This window comes from Mustelus asterias, chromosome 13, assembly GCF_964213995.1.
Source record: "Mustelus asterias chromosome 13, sMusAst1.hap1.1, whole genome shotgun sequence".
Taxonomy (NCBI): Eukaryota; Metazoa; Chordata; class Chondrichthyes; order Carcharhiniformes; family Triakidae; genus Mustelus; species Mustelus asterias.
Window position 1 is genome coordinate 107,530,872 of NC_135813.1, and position 23,997 is coordinate 107,554,868.

General features: G+C 40.5%; 2 protein-coding genes across 20 annotated transcripts in view; one reads left to right on the forward strand and one right to left on the reverse strand.

Moving 5' to 3' along the window:
- rnf34a (ring finger protein 34a) overlaps positions 1-9,650 on the forward strand; it is a 63,711-nt gene extending 54,061 nt beyond the window's left edge. For 2 of the 6 annotated variants that reach the window (XR_013499410.1, XR_013499409.1), the window contains exons 5-8: positions 936-1,149; positions 1,239-1,271; positions 5,376-5,696; positions 7,118-9,650. Coding sequence is in view for 4 of the 6 variants with exons in the window: in XM_078227497.1 (XP_078083623.1) it covers positions 936-1,149; positions 1,239-1,271; positions 5,376-5,560 (432 nt within the window). In the remaining 2 variants the exon portion in view is untranslated. Of the gene's footprint in view, positions 1-935; positions 1,150-1,238; positions 1,272-5,375; positions 6,167-7,117 lie in introns of those variants that run through there. The other 4 variants (XM_078227500.1, XM_078227498.1, XM_078227497.1 and 1 more) reach the window with 2 other exon arrangements.
- LOC144503002 (lysine-specific demethylase 2B-like) overlaps positions 7,033-23,997 on the reverse strand; it is a 237,834-nt gene continuing 220,869 nt past the window's right edge. For 13 of the 14 annotated variants that reach the window (XM_078227489.1, XM_078227486.1, XM_078227484.1 and 10 more), the window contains 4 exons: positions 21,020-21,183; positions 13,951-14,112; positions 12,414-12,632; positions 9,035-10,013 (listed from right to left, as the gene is read on the reverse strand). In XM_078227489.1, the coding sequence (XP_078083615.1) occupies positions 9,832-10,013; positions 12,414-12,632; positions 13,951-14,112; positions 21,020-21,183 (727 nt within the window). In that variant the 3' untranslated portion in view covers positions 9,035-9,831. Of the gene's footprint in view, positions 7,152-9,034; positions 10,014-12,413; positions 12,633-13,950; positions 14,113-21,019; positions 21,184-23,997 lie in introns of those variants that run through there. The other variant, XM_078227483.1, reaches the window with a different exon arrangement.

A 23,997-nucleotide genomic window follows, 5' to 3' on the forward strand; every position in this document is an offset into this window, starting at 1 on the left:
TTTTATGTCCTGAGGTCAGATGTAGCAGTTGAGAACCAAATGCCTTTTAGCCTTGAGAAGGGAATGTTTACTGATTGTGGAAATCTTTCAAATGGGCTGGACAAAAATTGATGTAATATGCCAATCTTTCCTGTTTATGGAGGTGTGACATCCTATCAGAAAGATGACAATATCACTACCCACTCCAGGGAAGACAGCATAATTGGTTTGTGGTTGTAAACTCGTGCTCATGTTTAAAAAGACAGACATGAGTGATATGATTCAGATGTTGCATTTTCAGTTTTCATCTTGTAGACATTATCAATGGCCAGTGTATGCTAACCCAGAATAAAAATGCCCAATCCCAAATAGTATGAAAGATGATGTGTCCATTATTGTCTGTGGCAGGGAATTGACTTTCCTGAAGGTAGTCTCTAAAAATGGTGACACTTCAATGTTCAATTTATTTTTAAAGTAATTAGTGATAATCAGGAGAAATCTGAGTGATTTGAAAAGTCATTGTGATCATGCACCACTTTGAAACTGCAGTTTTAATCCAGTGCTGGATGAAATGTACTGAATCTTGATCTATTTGCTAGTTAATAGTCCATAATTCTTTACAGAATACTTCTTAAAAATATATTATTTTACGGGATGTGGGCGCCACTGCCTAGGCTAGCATTTATTGCCCATCCCTAATTGCCCTTGAGAAAGGGTGAGCTGCTATTTTGAAACAATGCATTCCATATGGTGTAGACACACCTGCAGTGCAGTTAGGGAGTTCCAGAATTTTGATCCAGCGACAGTGAAGGAATGGCGATTGTACTTCCAGGTCTGAATGGTTTGTGTCTTGGAGGGGCCATGTGACGCTGCCCATTTCATTAAGATATTGGAAGCAGCAGTTCACAATGTACTCCGTATTCAAAAGCTATGTATTATGTGGGATTTTCTTGCAGGCAAATGGAACCAATGACGACATACCACCTAAAAAAACACGAGCCTCGTTATCAGACCTTTCCAGTACTGATGATGTTGAAGCATTGACTGTTCGTCAGTTGAAGGAAATATTGGCTCGCAACTTTGTCAGTTTTTCAGGATGTTGTGAAAAATGGGAACTGGTGGAACGAGTGAAGAGATTATTCAAAGAAACAGAAGAAAATCGCAAGTTTTGTACGTTTGTCTCCAAAATGCTTTATTAGAAATGTATTCATTAAGTTCAACAATTAGTGACTTTTGAAACTTTTTTTCTTTTGTTGTAGTGGAAAATGGAAATAACCCAGCTGTCACTGCTGGTAAGTAGTCCCAACTTTACTTGAGCTTTTCACAAGTTGAAAAATATTTTGCAGTTAATGCAGAGGTGCTGGGAAGTCAGTGTAAGGAAAGAGTATTTTGATCAAGCTATTTCCATATTATTATCAGGCTGAGGAGAATTCTGCTCAACCTTTCTTTTTGTATACAAAAAGTCTTATTGTCAGAGATCCCGTAATTAGGTTTCTTTCACTGCTGGGCTGTTATAATGTTGTCGTCATAAATGAACATCCCAAATGTCACTGTTGGAGCTCCTCTAGTGCCATGCAATGTAGGGAAATCAGCCCATTGGATAGAGGCCCAGGCAGTAGAATGCTCCCCGAGCTGATGAATTGATATCTTGGCCTCTTAAGTCATCCACTTGAAAGATGTATCCTATCTACAACATTTTTTTTTAAAGGGCTCTATGGTAGTAGGAAATAGTCACTGGACATTGTCAAAGGCAGGATATATATATGCTATATGTATATGAAAAAAAGTACGTGAAACAAAAGTTGGCTTCCCACACTTTCCTTCAAACTTAATCAAGTGTAATTGAGATCTAATGTCTGTACATGTCCTTTGTAGATCTTACATTTGAGATATGGAAAACTGACTCTGTAAACTCAGCTAACTTGCATATCGATCTTTTTAGTAGAATTAAATTCTCTAACAAAATCAGTAAATCTATCTTCCATATGTTAATGAGCATAAACTCTTCAGATTTTGTATCGAGTTATCTTGATGTGCAATCATCTAATATCAGTGTAATACAAAGGGAAAATAACTGCCTGGGCTTAGAAGGATTTTTAAGGTGCTACTGTATTCAAATGCTACTTAGAGACAAAGAACAATACAGCACAGGAACAGGCCCTTCGGCCCTCCAAGCCTGCACCGCTCATGTGCCCAACTAGACCATTCGTTTGTATCCTTCAATTCCCAGTCTGTTCATGTGGCTATCTACATAAGTCTTAAACAATCCCAGCATGTCCACCTCAATCACCTTGCTTGGCAGTGCATTCCAGGCCCCCACCACCCTCTCTGTAAAATACGTTCCCCTGACATCTGTGTTGAACCTTGCCCCCCTCACCTTGAACCCGTGACCCCTTGTGTTCGTCACCTCCGACCTGGGAAAAAGCTTCCCACTGTTCACCCTATCTATGCCCTTCATAATTTTATACACCTCTATTAGGTCGCCCTTCATCCTCCGTCTTTCTAGGGAGAACAACCCCAGTTTACCCAATCTCTCCTCATAGCTAAGACCCTCCACACCAGGCAACATCCTGGTAAACCTTCTCTGTACTTACTCCAAAGCCTCCACGTCCTTCTGGTAGTGTGGCGACCAGAACTGGACGCAGTATTCCAAATGTGGCCTAACCATCGTTCTATACAGCCGCAACATCATATGCCAACTTTTATATTCTATGCCCTGTCCAATAAAGGCAAGCATGCCATATACCTTCTTGACCTCTCTCCACCTGTGCTGCCACCTTTAAGGATCTGTGGACTTATACACCCAGGTCCCTCTGTGTGTCTATACTCCTGATGGTTCTGCCATTTATTGTTACATTAGATCTACCGAAATGCATCACTTCGCATTTATCTGGATTAAATTCCATCTGCCATTTCACTGCCCAATGTTCCAGTCTATCTATATCCTGCTGTATTCTCTGACAATGTTCATCACTATCCGCAACTCCAGCAATCTTGGTGTCGTCCGCAAACTTACTGATCACACCAGCTACATCTTCCTCCAAATCATTTATATATATCACAAACAGCAGAGGTCCCAGTACAGAGCCCTACGGAACACCAGTAGTCACAGACCTCCAACCGGAAAAAGACTCCTCCACTGTTACCCTCTGTCTTCTATGGCTAAGCCAGTTGTCCACCCATCTAGCTAGCTCACCTTTTATTCCATGAGATTTAACCTTTTGCACCAGCCTGCCATGAGGGACCTTGTCAAATGCTTTACTAAAATCCATATAGACGACATCCACGGCCCTTCCCTCGTCAATTGTTTTTGTCACCTCCTCAAAAAACTCAACCAAATTTGTGATGCATGACCTCCCTCGTACAAAATCATACTGGCTATCGCTAATGAGATTATTCAGTTCTAAATGCACATATATCCTATCTCTAAGAATCTTCTCCAACAATTTCCCTACCACGGACGTCAAGCTCACTGGCCTATAATTACCTGGGTTATCCTCTTAAATAACAGGACCACATTTGCTATCCTCCAATCCTCTGGGACCTCACCAGTGTCCAGTGAAGAGACAAAAATTTCTGTTAGAGGGCCAGCAATTTCATCTCTTGCCTCCCTGAGGAGTCTAGGATAGATGCCATCTGGCCCTGGGGATTTGTCTGTCTTAATGTTTCCTAAAAAACCTAACACTTCCTCCCTTGTAATTGAGATTTTTTCTAACGGGTCAACACATCTCTCTGAGACACTACCAGTCAACATGTCCTCTCCTTTGTGAATATTGATGCAAAGTATTTGTTTAGGATCTCTCCTACTTCCTTTGGTTCTAAGCATAATTCCCCTCCTTTGTCCCCAAGAGGTCCGATTCTTTCCCTAACAACCCTCTTGTTCCTAACGTATGTATAAAATGCCATGGGATTCTCCTTAATCCTGTCTGCCAAGGACATTTTGTGACCCCTTTATGCTCTTCTAACTCCCTATTTGAGTTTTCTACTTTCTCTGTATTCCTCCAGTGCTGATGTGGAGATGCTGGTGTTGGACTGGGGCAAACAAAGTAAGAAGTTTAACAACACCAGGTTAAGGTCCAACAGGTTTATTTAGTAGCAAAAGCCACACAAGCTTTCGGAGCCCACTCACCTGAAGAAGGGGCTTAAGGCTCCGAAAGCTTGTGTGGCTTTTGCTACCAAATAAACCTGTTGGACTTTTACCTGGTGTTGTTAAACTTCTTACTGTGTTCCTCCAGTGCTCCATCTGTTTTTAGCTGCCTGGACCTCATGTATGCCTCTTTTTTCTTTTTGATTAGACCCACAATTTCACTGGTTATCCATGGCTCCCGAATCCTACCTTTCCTATCCTTCCTCTTTACAGGCACATGCCTGTCCTGCAGTCCTATCAACTGCTCCTTAAAAGACTCCCACATGCCAGATGTGGGTTTACCCTCGAACAGCCTCTCCCAATCAACAGCCACCAAATCCTGCCTAATCCGGCTGTAGTTAGCCTTCCCCCAATTCAGCACCTTACCCATAGGACAACTCATCTTTTTCCATTACTATCCTAAAGTTTACAGAATTGTGGTCACTATTTGCCACATGTTCCCCTACTGAAAGTCAGAGGTTTACAGCATGGAAACAGGCCCTTCGGCCCAACTTGTCCATGCCACCCAGTTTTTCCCACTAAGTCCCAATTGCCTGCATTTGGCCCATATCCATCTAAACCATCTTACTTATGTAACTAACTAAATGCTTTTTAAAAGATAATTGATAACTGCATCTGGCAGCTCATTCCAGACACTCTCCACCCTCAGTGAAAAAATTGCCCCTCTGGACCCTTTTGTGCATCCTCCCCTTAAACCTATGCCCTCTAGTTTTAGGCTCCTCTACCTTTGGGAAAAGATGTTGACTATCTACCTTATCTATGCCCCTCATTATTTTAAAGACCGCTATAAGATCACTCCTACGCTGCAGGGAAAAAAAAGGTCCAGTCTGATCCAGCCTCTCCTTATAACTCAAACCATCAAGTCCTGGTGGCATCCTAGTAATTTTTTCCTGCACTCTTTCTAGTTTGATAATATCCTTGCTATAATAGGGTGATCAGAACTATACTTATTAAAATTCCCTGCATGACTTTAGTGGGACACAGCTGGATCAGAAAACTTATTGAATTTTCTTACCGTTACAAAGTGAGGCTGCAAGTCAGCAGAAATATACCTTTCATTCTATTTCCATTCAAAATGAAAATCCCAAGTAATATGGCTGCATTTGTTATCTTGCCATAGACTTTCAGCTTCTATATCTGCAATTGCTTTCCCAAATGTAACTATTGCAAAGTTCATACCTACTGCTAAAAGTGTGTGCATGTTTTTAATTAATTAACCAAGTTTTCCATAATTCTGTTTTCTTTTCAGTCGAAGAACAGATGCAGCTTGGCAGCGATGAGAATCTCTGCAGGATCTGTATGGATGCAGTGATTGATTGCGTTCTCCTCGAATGTGGTCACATGGTCACTTGCACTAAATGTGGAAAACGCATGAATGAATGCCCTATTTGTCGACAGTATGTTGTACGGGCAGTGCACGTCTTTAAATCTTAAATTTGGGAGGTGTCTGAATGAAAGATGAAGAAAAATAATTTGGCTTTTCCTGTTAAGATACAGGAAACTTAATGGAGAAAAGTTTTTTTTGGGACTATAATCGATGACAGTTTTGTTGTGGCAATTTTGGAAAATGGTAGGAGAATGGAATTTCTTAATTTACTAACAGTTTTATCATTGCTTATTACTGGAAGCCTTAAAGAAATCATTGTAAAACATAACACAATGTTTAAGGTGCAAAAAATAGAAACTGAATTATGTTGAGATATCAAAGCTAGGACCGAGACTAAATGAAGGATGTGCTGGAGAAAATCGCAAAGATTCTATTTTAAACTTTTCATATCACTTTTATAAGTCTCCTAAAACATTTATCATTTAATGGATTAATAATGTGGTGTGGTAGTGTATTAATTGTGGTGCGGCTTGCTCTGGATATGAATTGAGCAGTTAGCAGTGCCCAACATAACAGAAAGGAAACCTCAAGCAATCTTGTATCATTTGCTGCCAACTGCCTTGTTTTAGTTTTGTCATTTTTGCTTTCAGTACTTTTTGTAAATCATGTTTTTGAAATTCAATTTGACTAATAAAGAATTTAATTTAATGGAATAGCAACTCTCTCAAGTTCTGAAATTAAGAAAATCAGGTATATAATTTGCAACAGTGTTTCTGACCCGGGCATAGCCTAGGCTTTTTTAAAGAGTTAGTTGTGGAGTTGATAAATTCCATAAAGGGGTAAAATATCTAACATGCATTTTTATTTCATCATATGTGAATGATTTGTGTCCAGTTGCAGTAAGTAGCCCAAATACAGCTTTTGTCAACTGCTGCCCGATCAAAACAGATAAGCCCTCAAGGAAATGGAAGAGAGAATTGGGGTGGAGTCTGAGCTGTCAAAGGAGTGGCACCTCTTTCCTCCATTGTAGGTGATGTCACATTGAGAAGCAATTTTTTTGGGACATAGAACCATGTAGCATCTTCACTAATTTTTGTGGCTGTCTGGTCCCTATAGACCTTTTCAAAAGTGCAGACTGTCACGGGAAGATATAGTTCTATATGTGCACACTTTCAGCATAGCACCAGGCAGAAACTAAAGAACTGCTGTCCCCCTGATCAGTAGATGTCAGGTGTCCATCTAGCTCTCAGTACAAGCCCTAAGGGGCATAGAAGTGGCAGCCACATGAACTTGTATGGCTGCCACTGACAGCTAAACGGACATCTGACATCCTGCTGGTTGCAGAATGGCTTGTGCCTGCAGCAGGCTCTTCATTGGACTTTGCAAGATCCTCTTCTACCTATCCAGCATTCAGCAACCTCAAATGACTTTAGTTCTCTGGCACCGAGGAAAAGTGCTAAGCTAGGTCACAAGGAAAGCACTGCAATTAATGAAAAGTAGTAAAACCTGCTGATGTTTACAGAACTGTTCATTGGCATGAAGGCTGTTGAGATTTAGTAACAAGCTTTAAATCTTGTAATGTGTTTGTAATCTATTTATTCATTTCCCTTGCAATTATCACAAAATAATCTTGATTCCTGTGTTTCTTTTTTTTTCCACTGTAGTTCGGCCCACCTTTGAAGAATTTTATTTCCGTTCCTGTTTGAATAAGAAGTTGACGATTAATGAATTACTGTATTCTGAGAGACCACCTTATGGCAGTTTATATTGAGATGCAAACTTCTCCACTTTGCATGTTAATTTAGCCAGGTTTGCAGTTGGAGGGTAATTTACTTGGAAGTGTAGTCATGCAAAAGCCATTTCACTATCTTCCCCAAACAGAACAAGGAGATTGGATTTGTAACAAAAATGCCAGTACCTTGTACAAATAATACGAGCATGCAATAATTATGGGTGACTTTAATCTTCATGTTGATTGGGTTGCTACAACAGTGAATTCATAGAATGCATTAGGGATAGTTTCCTAGAGCAATGTGTCAACTAGGGAACAGGCTATCTTGAATCTGATAACGAGGCAGGTTTAATAAATGGCCTGAGTAAAAGATCCCCTAGGAAGCAGTGATCATAACATAATAGAATTTCCGAGGGAGAAACTAGGGTCAGAAACAACAGGAATTACAATGAAATTACAATAGAGTTAGCTAAAAAGTGGACAAGGTGGATAGATTAGCAGGAAAGACTGTAAGCAAGCAGTGGCAGTCATTAATGACTCCAGCAAAAATATATCCCAGTAAGGAGGAAATATTCTGAGAGGGATAATCATGGCTAACCAAGGAAATCAAAGAGTTTTAAGTTGAAAGAAAAAGCATATGGAGGCAAAAGTCAGTGATAGCCCCAAAGACTGGGATAAATTCAGAATCCAGCAAAGGAGGACCAAAGAGAGAGAAAATAAACTACGAGGGCAAACTAGCAAAGTACATAAAAACTGACAAGAGATTCTTTAAATGTATAACTAGGAAGAGGTCAAAGTGAACATAGGTCCCTTAGAAAATGAATCTGGGGAGATAGCTATAGGGAACAAGAAAGTGGCAGTGGAGTTAGACAGATATACTGCAGTCTTTAAAGTGAAAGATGCTTCGAACATCCCATTTTGGAAGGGAGAGCAAAAGAAGAGTGTTTATTTAAATGGCTGCAACACAAAAGGATTTCAGGATACAGGTGCAGTAGGTAATTAGGAAGGCTAATGGAATGTTGGCCTTTATTTCAAGGGGGTTGGAATACGAGTGTAGGGATGTCCTACTGCAACTGTACAAGTATTGGTGAGACCACAGCTGCAGTACTTTGGGCAGTTTTGTCCCCTTATTTAGGGAAAGATATTTTTTCATTGGAGGCAGATTAGCTAGGGTTCAGCTCAGAACGAATGAATCTCTTTTCCTGATAATGGTGAATTGGCACATTGACTGGTAGAGTTGCCCAGGAAATTGATATAGGCTACAGGATATCCAGGGCTGACTTCCTTCTCATTTATTCCCTACAATAGCATTCCAAAGCTATCGGACACTGTTTTTGAGGGCCGGGGGAGGGGCAAGATTGTGTGAAGTAATTTTCCTCATCTTTCCTTGATACGGCCTTATTCTCCATTGGCCCTTGATGCTCTAGAAAGCATACCCCAGATAGTTGCTATGTTGCATCCTTCACGAAGAGTATATCTAAACATCCCTTGTTAAGTTACCTCAGTAAACAAAACTTTTAAAAGATATGTAGAACAAGCTGATCTGTGGGTTAATATCGTCTATGTAACATTAAATTGTGTATTTACATCAGACGCTGCTTTACGGGCAAGTTATTTAGTTCACTTATCTGGGCAGAAGTTACAATGAACACAATAGGGAACAAATGAGAATTCTAATGACTTACTCCATCCTTAATTTGCATCTCATTTACATGCATGACAAACTGCAACAGACACAAGAGGGAATGGAAACCATTATTTTCTCTGTGAAAAGTGTTAAAAAAAATTGTGTTGTACAGCACCTTGAATATTGTTTCCCTGTGAATCTAACAATAGTTCCGTACACAGCATTCAAGACAAAGGTTTTATACAAATTCAGCAATGACAAAATGGCGATAGCAAATGGTGGAAAACTCAACATCTTGTCACTTTACAGTATTATTACTGCTGCTAAGCTGCTTGCCTTAAAGGCATGCAATGATGGCACATACAAACATCACGAAGATCATTCCACAAGAAATGTGGAACTTTACAGAGATTAAACCACAAGTAACAAATAGGGAAATCTGAAATAAACTGGAATTCAATTGTATACAAGTAATAAGGTTACCATTGGAATTATTGAAATTTCCACACTATCAATAAAGTAATTTCTGTACAAAAATATTTCTGCATAATGTATGACGTGTAGAGTAACAAAACAACAATATTTATAACACAGTCAAAATGATCCCAATGTGTGGTCAGATATGACTAAGATACCTTTTTGTTTTAAGACTGCATTTTTTTAAAAACTGAAATTAAAATTTACACTGCACATGCTTTAGTTGTAAAACGTGCACAAAAATGTTAGTTTTATCAATTATTTTCTTGCCGCATATGTTTATACAAGTACAAACACTTATGCATCAGTGTCCTTTTATACATTATTAAAACTTAGGAAATAAATTTCAATTTCAGAGTGATTTTCAGATGTGGAAACATTTCTGTTAGGGTAAGCAGCTTCTGTTATTAATTTTCTGTCCTCTCCACGGTTCATCCTTGTCCTTTTTGTCTGTTGCCAATAACTAAGCAGAATCTGGGCATAATTAAATCTTAGAAGAAATTAAATGTCCTTTGTAATGGGATCCAGTTTCTCTTGTTTAGTTAACTAAGTTTTTGTAACAGTTTCTCCTCTGACAGACTGAACTGAATGCTAACAGACATCTCTGCTATGAATTGTTCACAACCTTCTTTTGTTACCTGCTTACAGTAACGGAGGTCTATTCGGCAGATGTTGCCACAGCGTTTGAAATAGGTTAGGCACTGGTCAGTGACTTTATTGCAAACTGAAAAAGAAGGATATTGTGCATTTCAGGTAAAGCAAGGATTTACAGGCATTTCTCAACTTCACTTAAAATGCTGTCTTAAGCTTGACTGAACATGCCACTAGAACAAGATAAGAGTTAATACAGAAAATTAATCAAACTAAAAACAAATGTAATGGGGTAAGCTCAGACAATTTTAAGTATTCAAGACGAGAAAATAGAATAACCACGTTGAATTTTAGTGTTAAATTAAGACAAATCTAATGTACCCAAGATCAAAGAATATAAATCTTTATAATTCAGTAAATTTTCCTCATTAAATGGTTCAAATTACATTTAGGTACTGTAGGTGGAATGCATTAACAATGGAATAAACCTAAATGAACATTGATTAATATATTTTCCTTAGTTTTTTTCAGTTTTGTAATTCCATTGAAATTATTGGCCTCAGCATCAAAAGGTTAGGGAAGGCAAAAGTGGCAATGACCATCTCCAACAAGAGAGAATCCAACCAACTCCCCACTTTGACATTCAACGGCATTACCATTGCTGATTTCCCCCACTATCAACATCTTACTATTGACCAGAAATTGAAACGGAACTGACATATAAATACTGTGTTGTAACCACTAGCTAGAAGAGCAGGTTAGAATTTTGTGGTAAATAACTCACCTCCTGACTCCCCAAAGCCTATCCACCAACTACAATGCGCAAGTCAAGAGTGTGATGGAATACTCTCCACTTGTCTGGATGAGCGCAGCTCCAACAGCACACAAGAAGCCTGACACCAGACAGGATGAAACAGCTCACTGAATTGGCATTTCCTCCACCACCGATGCACAGTGGCAGCAATGTGTATGACTTTTGAGATGCACTGCAGCAACTCACAAAGGTCCTATCAAAGGAGCCTTTCAAACTTGCGACATCCACCAACTTAAAAGGACCACGGCAGCAGATGCCTCACCACCTGTAAGTTTCCCTCCAAGTCACACACCATCCTTACTTTGAACTACATCACTGTTCCTTCAACATTGCAGGGACAAATCCTGGAATTTCCTCTTTAACAGCGGCGAGTGGATGCAGCACAAGAAGGCAGCTCAGCACCACTTCATGGGCAATCAGGGATGGTAATAAATGCTGGACGACCCAGAGATTGCTATTTACTGGTTATGTACTGGAAAAAGTGTGGTTGGGAAAAGATTTGGACTCCGCTCCAGTGCTCTCTATCGATGAAAAGGTTGTCAAATGCCATTATTAAGTTCTTTTTAAAAAACAATCTTGGATGCGATCAACAATAGCCACTTTTATTTCCCATCCCTCATTGCTCTGAAAAGATAGTCGACCTTGCCACTAAGACTGCAGTAGTGCATAATGATGCTCCCATAATGACAGTAGGTAAAATAATTCCAGGATACTGATCCACTGATAATGAAAGAATGACAATATCATGTTCAAGACAGGATGGCAAGTGATTTGGGGTTTCTCAGAACATTGTAGCTTGTGGCCGCCTTGAAGCTAAAGATTGAGGGGAGAGATGTGCAGATAAATAACCTTGGTGAATTCCAGCAATCTATAGTGTACATATCGGAGTCACAATGTGGACATGTGGATATTGAGTAAAGTGGCACAAGAACCAATCCAATGAACTGCTTCATCTTGGATGGTGTGGGAGTGTGATTGCAGCTACACATCCAGTTAAGGGCATGCATATTGTTGCTGTTGTGAAGCAACTTCAGGAAGTGAGCCATTCATCCCAGAGTACTTGATCTCTGCCCTGCTCTAGTTGGGTTATGTTGTTTATGGCTGGTTCAGTTAAGCTTCTTGCCAGTAGTTACCCCCAAGATGTTGGTGGTGCAGGAGTTGGAAATGGTAATGCCAGTGAAGGTCTTGAAGAGATAGCTGAGCTTTTATTGAATGGATAAGGTAATTATCTGCAACTTGTGCATTAAAAATGCATTTAAAAGTGGCCGTTGTTGATCACATCCAGGATTTAAAAAATAAGAACTTAATAATGACGTTTGACAACCTTTTCAACCCTGGAGCCTTACCCAAATCTTGCTTTAAACTTGCATAAGCTGTCTAACGATTGGAGAACTTATGAACACTGCCCCACTTTAAACATTATGATGGTGGAAATGTCATTGATAAAGCAGCTGAAGATGGTGAGGTATCTGAAAGCCATAAGTGTTTATAGGGCTGTGCCTCCAATAAGAGTTTTCAGAATTGGGAACAACTGATCCTTATTGCCTAACTTGCCAATTGTGCAGTGTGCAAGATATAACAAAGCTTTCACGTTTTCATTGTACCATAAAATCTCAAGTTGTTTGCTAAATTACGTACCACAATCGCTCAAATCACTTACAAAGGAATTAACATCGACTTTCAGTTTAAATAATAAGGCATCAAATGCACATTTCTCACCTGATAGATTGACTTCTGTCAAGGAATCTCTAGTTGTGGTGCCAACTGCTGTAAGTAGGTTAATTGTTTGATCTGTCAGATGGTTACAGTAACTAAGGTCCAGTTTGGAAAGCATTGGCATGTGCCTAATAATAAGCCGGAGTGTTGCATCTGTAATGTCCAGTCCAGCCAGACGAAGGTCTACCACGTTTCGTAGCTTGCTGCGATTGTCAATTTGACCTTTATGGTAACAAGACATTTATTAACATACTGGATTCTGGGAGTCCCATAGTTCATATAATTGTACTTAATCACAACTGGTGTTTGCTTTAATAATAGGGAAATATTCCCACAATGAACTATTGATATGTTGTTAAAGGAAGGACTGAAAATCATTTGCTAAAATTAAAAATGATATCTTCTCTATTTTAGATCCATTGGATTATTTTCCACAATCTGCTATCAGGGTGGGTCAATTTGCCCTTTTCAGAATTCATCGATGGAATGTGGTCTAAAAAGTATGAATTCTGAAACTGCTGAAAAAAAATGGCATTCAAAGATAGTAAAAGTACACAATAGTCCCGAGAGAGGCCCATACTGTCGCAAAGTCAGTGCTCGACCCAGTTGATACTGAAGAGATTTTTCTGCAATGTTATGTCATTCAAAAAGACATTAACAAATGCTAAAAAGTGGAGGTGTAGGTGGATTACAATCTACAGATCAATTTAATTTTTAACTGCAATTGTTGTGATTGTTAACAGAAAACAAGCCTCCTAAAAGCACCTAATCTGAATCAATCAAAATATCCAGAAAAGGTTAAAACACGTTTCTGGAACATTTTGCAAAACAGCTGCTCATCTAGTGGAACGGTGCAGTGGAAGATTTATCTCAGTCTCCTTCATGGTTACAGAAGCCAATTAATTTTTGTTTCACATCATGTGATATCAAGAAATAGCGGAGCAGAGTGGATACTGTAAAGACCCCAACAACATTCTGGCCAAGCTGCTTAATACACATCCTCTAGTGTTAGCTGCACCTTTAGCAAGCCATTCCAGGACAACAACAACACTGGTAGCTACCTGATAAAATAGAAAATTACTCACCTATGTCCTGTCCATAAAAAGCAGATCAAATCCAATCAGGCCAATGATAGTCCACCTGCCTATTCTCAATCATCAACAAAGTACTGGAAGGTGTCGCTAACAGAGCTATCAAATGGCACTTAACAGCAACCTGTTCAGTTTGGGTTCTGCCAGGATCATTCGACTCCAGACCTCATTACAACTTTGGTTCCAAACATGGACAAAAGAACTAAATTCTGGAGGCAAGGTGAGGGTCACTGCCCTTGATATCAAGACAAGATTTGCCCGAACATGACATCAAGGAGCTCTAGTAAAACAGAAGTCAATGGGAATTGGAGGAAAACTCTCCAGTGGCTGAAATCATAGCACAATGGAAAATGCAATTAATGGGTCTTAATTAACCAACTCAAAAAACTTGGTGACTAGATACAACACACCTTGAAACATGTGTAAAAGGGTGCAAAAAGATTTCCTACCTGGTCTGTTGTCAGTTGGAGGTGAAAGCAGATCTCTCATCTGAGCATCTTTTAATCCTTCCACCCATCTGAGATCCATGGTTCTCAGTAGGGGACAACTTGAGCTGCAAAGTGCAGAGATTGCTGCCCAGGCGCAGCCTGAAACAACCAAATCCTTAAGACCTAAGGGGAAGACAAACAAAGTTGAACATATTGGCTGCACAGCAGTTTGCAAAATAGTCATGTTTAAGAAATTAAGTTAATATAAATCCTTTAAAAAAATGTAAACCACTAACAGAGGAATCACGAAACGTGACAAGGACAAGGACACAAAAAACACCAAAGTCACTGTTTTAATAGTACATAGGAACTAACTTTAAAGTGTGCTCAGGTACTGGTATTATCCTAATTAAAATTTCAAGAATATAAGAGATACAAATCACAGAATCCCAAACAAATAAAAGTAGCAGTTGCTCTGATGTTGCATCTTTGTGATGGTTGGTTGGTGGTTAGCAATCCGCTGCTAAAAATTCATTGCCTCATGCTAATATTCTGTGCTAGTTATATTAAAGGATTCTGATAATTGTAACTCAATTCATGTTAGTTCCATTTATGAGGAAAAATTACTTGTCATCAGATGAAGAGACATGCTATTGCTGATCAGCCTCTGACCGCACATTACTTGATTCCTTGTTGAGTGAAAGCTTTCTCAATTTTGAAACTGGTGCTTCGTGCAGGTGCCTTACAGCTTTAATCTTTCTGCATCTACTGTCAAAAATAGCAACCTGGGCAACATTTCCTTTTCTTGGCATCAGATGTTATGCAGGAAAGTTCTGATATATCTGCCTGCACTGCTTCTAACAACGCTACCAAAACAGGTGCACATTTTCGATATTTGTGGCAAGTACAAAAAGGCTGCCGTTTCCACAGTTGAAGTCAGATAATTACGACTTAAAATGAACAAAGCAGCACAGACTAATTAATCTATGGACTTTTATAAACAGAAATACGTCTCGGTGTCACCCATACCATCTCAGCAGAAGCAAATGGTTTCTTAAAGAAAACGTACATCTAACTTAACACAACTGGTGCAATGCAGTATGAAGGAGGAGTATGTGGGTGAATCGTATTGATGAATCAGACTAGAGAGTTTGAGGTGGCTTCAGAAACTACAGAAAAACATAAGCTTCTCAACAACCAAATGGAGCAACATGCTGCAGAATCAAAAATACACAATGAAAAACAAGAGGCAATATAATTATATAACACATTTTAACAAGAAAACCTATGCCTGGAATGATACATAAATAGACGTGCTGGTTAGATGCATTGGCCATGCTAAATTCTCCCTCCGTGTACGGCGCTGGCATATGCGGCATATGGCGACTAGGGGATTTTCACAATAACTTCATTGCAGTTTTAATATAAGCCTTGTGACTAATAAATAAACTTTAAACTTTTAACTAAAATACAGAATAGCAACCGAAGAGGCGAGGCAGCCAGTTAGGGGACCGGGTGGCCCAGTGATTTTGTCCACTGATTGTAAGCTGCTTTAAACAAAGCTTTTTTCACAATAACTTCATTGTAGTGTTAATGTAAGCCTACTTGTGACACTAATAAATAAACAAGCCCATTTTCTGAAAGGTTAGTTGTGAAATAACTTTCCCACAGATCGTGAAGATTTTTTGGGAGGAGTTGTGGACATACTGAAACAATCTTGACGAACTTGTTGGATTTTTATGAAGATGTGACTAGTGTGGTTGATGGAGGGGAACCGGTGGATGCGGTGTTTTTGGATTTCCAAAAGACGTTTGATAAGGTGCCTCACAAAAGGTTGAAGAAGAAGATTGGGTCACACGGAGTTGGGGGTAGGGTGTTAGCGTGGATTGGGGATTGGCTATCCGACAGGAAGCAGAGAGTTGGAATAAATGGGTGCTTTTCTGGTTGGCAGATGGTAACTAGTGGCGTGCTGCAGGGAACTCACCTATTCACCATTTATATAGACGATCTGGAGGAGGGGACTGAGTGTAGGGTAACAAAGTTTGCAGACGACACAAAGATAAGTGGAAAAGTGAATTGTGTGGAGGGCGTAGAAGGTCTGCAGAGATTTGGACAGGCTGAGTGAGTGGGCGAGGATCTGGCAGATGGAGTAAAAGGTTGACAAATGCGAGGTTATTCACTTTGGAAGAAATAATAGCAAATTGGATTTATTATCTAAATGGAAAGAAATTACAACATGCTGCTGTGCAGAGGGACCTGGGGGTCCTTGTGCATGAGATGCAAAAACCCAGTCTGCAGATGCAACAGGTGATCAAGAAGGCAAATGGGATGTTGGCCTATATCGCAAGGGGGATAGAATATAAAAGCAGAGATGTCTTGCTGCATCTGTACAGGGCATTGGTGAGGCCGCAGCTGGAATACTGTGTGCAGTATTGGTCCCCTTATTTGCGGAAGGATATATTGGCCTTGGAGCGAGTGCAGAGAAGGTTCACCAGGTTGATACCAGAGATGAGGGGTGTTGATTATGAGGAGAGACTGAGCAGATTGGGTTTGTATTCGTTGGAATTTAGAAGGCTGAGGGGGGATCTTATAGAGACCTATAAGATAATGAAGGGGCTGGATAGGATAGAGATGGCGAGATTCCACTTAGAAAGGAAGCTAGAACTAGAGGGCACAGCCTCAAAATAAAGGGGGGTCAGTTTAGGACAGAGTTGAGGAGGAACTTCTTCTCTGAGGGTGGTGAAACTCTGGAATTCTCTGCCCTCTGAAGTGGTGGAGGCTACCTCGTTGAATATGTTTAAATCACGGATAGATGGATTCCTGATCGGTAAGTGAATTAGGGGTTATAGGGATCAGGTGGGTAAGTGGAACTGATACACTTCAGATCAGCCATGATCTTATTGAATGGCGGGGCAGGCTCGAGGGGCTAGATGGCCTACTCCTGCTCCTATTTCTTATGTTCTTATGTTTATCTCCAGTAAGCATGTCTGATGCCTCAGTGTAATCAAGTATAAACACGTTATTTTATTCTTAATAATGGGCAACAGAAAGCTCCTAAAATTAACGTTTTACAAAGTTTTCACAGTTTCCATTTGGTTGACTATATGTGCTAAATATGGCACTGTGACGCGCATCTTTTAATTAAAACAACAGGTCTGGATCTATCACCTGTCCTCTTTCCCTCTGATATAAATCGACAAACTCCCATGATAGGTCATACCAATGACCCCAGTGTACACGAGTACCACCTATTCAGATGATGTGCAATTCAGCCTCCATCTCTTTGGTAAATGTGTCATGGTCTATTGGATGATTTGGGGGGACTTACTGTCCAAATCCACAACATGCCAATGCATATGGCAAACTGCATAACTGGCACACACAAGTACAACTAACACAAAACTTACTTAAAAGCTTTGCAATGTTATTTTGTGGTCAGAAAACTGCCATTGTATTAGCAGGATCCAAATTATGCCATTTATTGCCCAAAACCAGAACTGCAGCATAACAACCTGAAGGTGTTTTACAATCATTCTTATTAATAATTCCTGTTCAGAACAGAACACACAGATAGTGTCCCAAGGAACCTAATACACTGCCAAGGACAGCACAAGTACTTAAAAAAAAACACTAGAAAGCACTCTAAAATGTCATAATTAGCTCATCACCTACATTGTAATCACCAGAGAAAATAATCTGCTCTGACGGTCATGATAAGTATAATGGAACAAAAGTCAAATTGACCTCACTAAAGGACATACTGTGCAAGGATGTAAATCAGAACTATGGAATGAAAATCTGACAGAGCCAGCCAACAAAGCTAAGGTAACACAAGACAGCTGTCCACAGAAATATCGGAACATGGACCATGGTACAGACTTGGTATTAGCACTCAATCAGGTGATAGATCGAGTCCTGCTATTACATAACACGGGTTTGGAGAATTTAGGTTTATTTACCTTGCAAAAATACTGATTACCAAATTAAGGAAGTAATCTGTAACGTCAACAGAGTCCACCCATAGATAATATTTCCTGTTCCCTTCCCATGTCTCCAGCACAAAAATTCAGATGGAATACAAAACATTTGAACTATGTTCATTAGATGGCAAAAGGCTAATTAATTTATTCACTTACCCACTACTCCATCTAAGACGAATAAATCTCTGCCCAACTACCTACCTAGTAGGTATTGTTCAAACTTATTCCATTTAAAAACAAACGGCACTCTCTGTCAACTGTAATATTTCTGTGCCGTGCAGCTGAATTCATGCCCCAAGGGGCATTCTTTGGCTCAATGAATGCCTCTTATTTTCTCTCCTCAGTGAACATTGTACTTGGATAAGAGATGTACAAAACCTTCTGTGCTTAGTACAGGCTTTGAAAGGCAGCAACAGAAACCTCAGTAACTGGAAGGGAAATCAAGTCCTTCATTTTTTTCTGTTCATTCATAGCAAGGCCAACATTTATTAGCAATCCCTAATTGCCATTGTGGTGGTGGTGATGGGCCACTTTCTTGAACTGCTGCAGTGTATGTGTATAAAGGTGCTCCCACAATATCGTTAGGGAGGTAGTTCCAGGATTTTGACACAGCAAATGTGAAGGAATGGAGAAATGTTTCCAATTCAGGATGGTGTGCGGCTTGGAGGGGAGCTGGCATGTGGTGGTGTTCCCATTTGCCTGCTGCCCTTGCTCTTCTATGTGGCAGGGGTCCTGGGTTTGGGAGGTGCTGTCAAAAGAGGCTTAGCAATTAACCACTGATCATTGCAGAAGGGTTCAGGTTCCACCGAAGGAATCAAACGAAAGGTGAAAGCATTGCTCTTTGTGGCAATCTTAAAAATGCTGGCACAACATTGAGAGTTTGGTGAGTCATTAGAATATATTCTTTGAGATGGTCTAGTTTGTGGTCTCCAAAATGAGGCAATCCAGGGAAGACTGCTTACTTGAACATTCTTTGACTTTATAGACAGCAGTAGAAATCGCAGTATCAATGGAACTGGCAGCTAAAGAGCCTTCAGAATCTGGTGCCGGAATGAAAATCCACAAGTTGGGAACTGCCCATAGATAAGTCAAAACAGCAACAAGAATGTCACAGATGTGCCATTCAGCGAATGCGTGCTTGCAGCAAGGATAATCAATGCAAGAATTGTGGCAAAATGGGTCACATTACAAAAAGCTTGGTGGGCTGTGCCAGCTTCCCCTGAGAAGAACATTCAGAAGAAGAATTTGGGTGCTATCAAGAAAAGAACAAGATGCAGTCTACAAAACAAACTTACACATAGAAGAAAAGAATTACAACTGTGAAGAGGAGAATGTCCAGAAGTATGATGAAGAGCTCCAACTGAATGTCCTATCTATATACAGGGAGAATCCCACTGATTCTAGGTGATTCTGAAGTTAAGTGGACAACCCATTAGGTTTATGGATGACGGAGCAGCTTTGAAGGACCAAATAACCTACTCCTGCTCCTACATCCGATGTTCCAATATTCTCTTGTTGGAGATGGTCATTGTCTGGCATTTGAGATCTGAATATTGCATATCACATCAAGCCTGAATGTGGTTGAGGCCTTTTTGCACGCTGACGGACTGCTTCTTCATCTGAGAAGTTGCAATTGGAACTCAACAAAGATCACCAGCAAACTTTCACATTTCCGATTTTTGATAGAAGGAAGGTCATAGATCAAACAGCTGAAAAAGGTTGGGACACTGTCCCTTGGAGTAATTCTGTTGTTGCTGATGTTCCACAGCATCTCATTGCTGCCAAGTTTTGAGCAGTTAGATCTGTTCTGATCTGCAGGAGGCTAGTGCCATACAAATGGTGGTGGGGTTGGGGGAGGGATCCTCAGTGTGAAGACAGGACTTTGCCTCCACAAGGATTGTGTGGTAAACACTCCTATCAATTCTGTCATGGACAGGTACATCCACGACAAGTAGATTGGTGAGGAGCAGTTTCTCCTGCTTGTTTGTTATCTCATCATTGGCCTTATGCCCAGTCAAACAGCTTTGTCCTACAGGACTCAGTCAGTAATGGTGCTACTGAGCTGCCCTTGGTAATGGACAATGAAGTTTCCCACCCATCTCCAGTGCTCTTACTACCCTCAGTGCTTCCCTAATTCATTAGCCGAGGGAAAATGTAGGTATTGATCAGTAGAATGTTTCCTTAGAATGTTTGACTTGATACCATGAGACTGGCTTGCAGTCAACGCTGAGGCTACTCCTTCATGACCATGTCCCACAGAGCTATCACTCTGGTGGTAAAAATGTTACCTTTTAGGTTTTTACAATAGACATGCCCTTAGTTTTGGTGACAGACCATTCCTGTAAGCTGATCTGGTATCCCTTACAAAGCAATGTGCCTTTTCTTGTTGCAAATCAGGGCAAAAGCAGTGAGAACCAAACGTTGATACAGGGACCCGGCTTCAATTCTGGCCTCGGGCCAGTGTGTGGAGTTTACACGTTCTCCCTGTGTCTGCGTGGGTTTCCTCCGGGTGCTCTGATTTCCTCACACACTCCACAAAATGTGCAAATGAGGTTGATTGGCCTGCTAAATTGCCCCTTAGTGTCAGGGAAACTAGCAGGGTAAATACATGGGGTTACAACAATAGGGCCTGGGTGGGATTGTTGTTGGTGCAGGCTCGATGGGCTGAATGGCCTCCTTCTGCACGGTAGGGTTTTTATGATTCTATGAGTCACACCAGGTGACCGTCTCAAATTGAAAAGACAGAAGAATAATATTCACAGAACAGGCTGTAAATTACCAGGCTCAAGTTATTGGATAGAAAACAAGAACAAGAACAGTACCCAGTGGAAATTATATTTATAGTAATAAAATTATATCGATTTTTCCAAATAAAGCCATCTAAATGTTGACATTAAAGTACATTTGTTTACTTCTATGGTTGTAAATCCTCTTACTGGGCTTGTACCCCTGAATGTTTCAGAATAACCAGCGAGCTAGATGTAGGCAGCCAATCCCATCATGGAACAGCATAGTACCATGCCAAGCAATTTATCTGACAGCTCAATATTTTTAACTCATTTTCATGCTTCAAGTTAGTATTAGTGTGCTGGCATTTCACAGACACCCACCTGGCAGCCTGTTGATAAGCCAAGTTAACTGTTTCTTTGATATATTTGTCCAGCTCAGGTCAAGGGTTACAGGTTGCCTCCTAATGATGCCACTGAGCATAAGAGGTGTGATTGATTTACACCGGTTTAAATCAATCTTGGTCCAAAGCCTCTTGTCACAGCACCTGGGGAGGTCAAATTTAACGATTATTTCAACATGGAAGGTATTCATTCATTCTATAATAGAAGAGTCAGATTTCAGATCAGTTAGAATTCAGGAATGTATTGGGCTGATCTGACGAACAGTTATTTGGTGAAAGTGCAACAAATTATATAAGTTGCACCAGTTCACAGAAATAAAATGTGCTGCAACTTGTAACTATTGTCAATTTCATTCTCACAACATTATATCAACAATACAGAATAATTGTAAGACTAATTTAAGCAAACATTGATACTTTCTCACCAACATTAAACTGATATTGAGTAAATCTGGTAAAATGACCCAAACTGATCATGGATCAGAGGAGAGTCCAGTGTCAAGTATTTACACTATAATTACAGCAGTATGATGAGGTCCCACTGTTGCTATGCAACATTCAAGTCAAATATCGTGGCTGTTTCCAACTCCCGAATGCTAACGAGTATCACCCCCCCCCCCCCTCCCCCCACATAATTATTTTGAAATAAAGGTTTGCAAAGATTCAAATTCAATGAGGCTCTGCTATCAGATTGCAGCCTTGCTAACTGGCAGCGCAGGTCCCAGAATCGGCTTTGCACTGCTCGGTGCACCTAAAGCACCTCATCACATTGAGTGAATACTGGAAGCTGAACCTCACCAAGTACATATTTCTGTTACCAATAAAGTCACATGAAGTAATTTTATCTCTCTTGACAAGGGATTACCAAGGTCAGCAGCAATGCTTTTGTAGGTTAATTAAATGCTGGGTACAGCAGGGAGGCATACAAGCCACTGAGGTCTCAGGTTCCATCCCCAATCTGTGCCAGGTTCATTGATCTCAACTCAGAAACCCTGGGCCAGCAAAGCATTTAGTAAAATTATCCTCAGTGTTTTTACTCATAAATCGCTAACCAATAGTCCTCACCTTCCCCCTGGAGCTAAAGAGTTCAAAGTATTTCCAAGAATGTCATGGTAGGACAGGATCCATCGTCAAGGAGTCTGCCAACCCTCTGGTTCACTTTACTGCTCAACAATCAGCACTTGGACAAGCTGTTCAGGAACTAACAACATGCAATGTGGAGCCGTGTCCCAGAAAGAGTCAATACCTACAAGGGGGATGGGGGTGAACAAAAATCAGAGGTGTGCCTCCTAGCTCAAAATATAACTTCTAGTATAATTTTCTGCTTGCATTTGATCCCTGCATAAGGACTCTTCCTCTCTGTGCACTCATCATGCCCGTGGAAGCATGCAGAAACCTCCGCCCAGGTACCACCAATGCTGCTGTTTAAGCAGCTGCTAGGTGGTGCTCAGGAATAGTGCAAGCCAATTCTCCTCCAATATTCTCTGCCTCTCATAACAAAAGCACCCTATCTCCGCAGGTAGTGTCGTCTGAGGGTGATGCCTCATGTTGAATGGTTTCATGAGCAAAAGTCTAACAGCCATTGTAACATTAAGATATCAGTATAAATATCAGTCTGAAAGATGTGTTAATTAGGTGCATTGGCCATGCCAAATTTTCCCTTAGTGTACCCTAATAGGCACTGTAGTGTGGTGACTAGGAGATTTTCACAGTAACTTCATTGCAGTGTTAAAGTAAGCCTACCTGTGACACTAATAAATAAACTTTAAACTTTACAATCCCACTGCACAACATAATGTGGCAATAACATCAGCTCAAAGCTTTTTAACACTATGGTGTAAACATTTTGCAAATATTAACTGAAAAGATGTGTGCAATATGACCGGCTAGCAGGAACACCGAGCAGATAAAATTTAAGGTACAATTCTCTGCCTAAAATTTGAAAAGAAGAAAAAAACTGAAGATGCTGAAATTACGCAGTGGCTCATCCGAAGTTTAAAAAAGGTGGCGTAACCGTTAAAGTAGAATGATCTGTAGCCCAAATGTTAAAGCATCTTTTCTCAGTCTCTTGTCAATCAATGGCAATTGTAACAGGTGATTTAATAGGACTCTTACACTTCAGACATCACATTTCTCTCCATTCGTAAAAAGCCATCATCACTCTGTTATATGTTAGTAGGTTCAGAGATATGCCATAAGCTGCTGAAGCTCCCCCGCTCAGGTGAAAGTTTCACCTTTGCTTGACTACTCTGACAACCTGACTGTGATCAGAGACAATGAGAAATCAGACCACCCGGATGTTATCAGCCTGCCATCAGTCCAAGGTTAATCAATCCAAAATCTAATTATAACAGTCAAGATATTGGAGAAAGGCAAAAGTGGGCCCATATTAATTAGAACATAGAACAGTACAGCACAGAACAGGCCCTTCGGCCCACGATGTTGTGCCGAGCTTTATCTGAAACCAAGATCAAGCTATCCCACTCCCTATCATCCTGGTGTGCTCCATGTGCCTATCCAATAACCGCTTAAATGTTTCTAAAGTGTCTGACTTCACTATCACTGCAGGCAGTCCATTCCACACCCCAACCACTCTCTGCGTAAAGAACCTACCTCTGATATCCTTCCTGTATCTCCCACCACGAACCCTATAGTTATGCCCCCTTGTAATAGCTCCATCCACCCGAGGAAATAGTCTTTGAACGTTCACTCTATCTATCCCCTTCATCATTTTATACACCTCTATTAAGTCTCCCCTCAGCCTCCTCCGCTCCAGAGAGAACAGCCCTAGCTCCCTCAACCTTTCCTCATATGACCTTCCCTCCAAACCAGGCAGCATCCTGGTAAATCTCCTCTGCACTCTTTCCAGCGCTTCCACATCCTTCTTATAGTGAGGTGACCAGAACTGCACACAATATTCCAAATGTGGTCTCACCAAGGTCCTGTACAGTTGCAGCA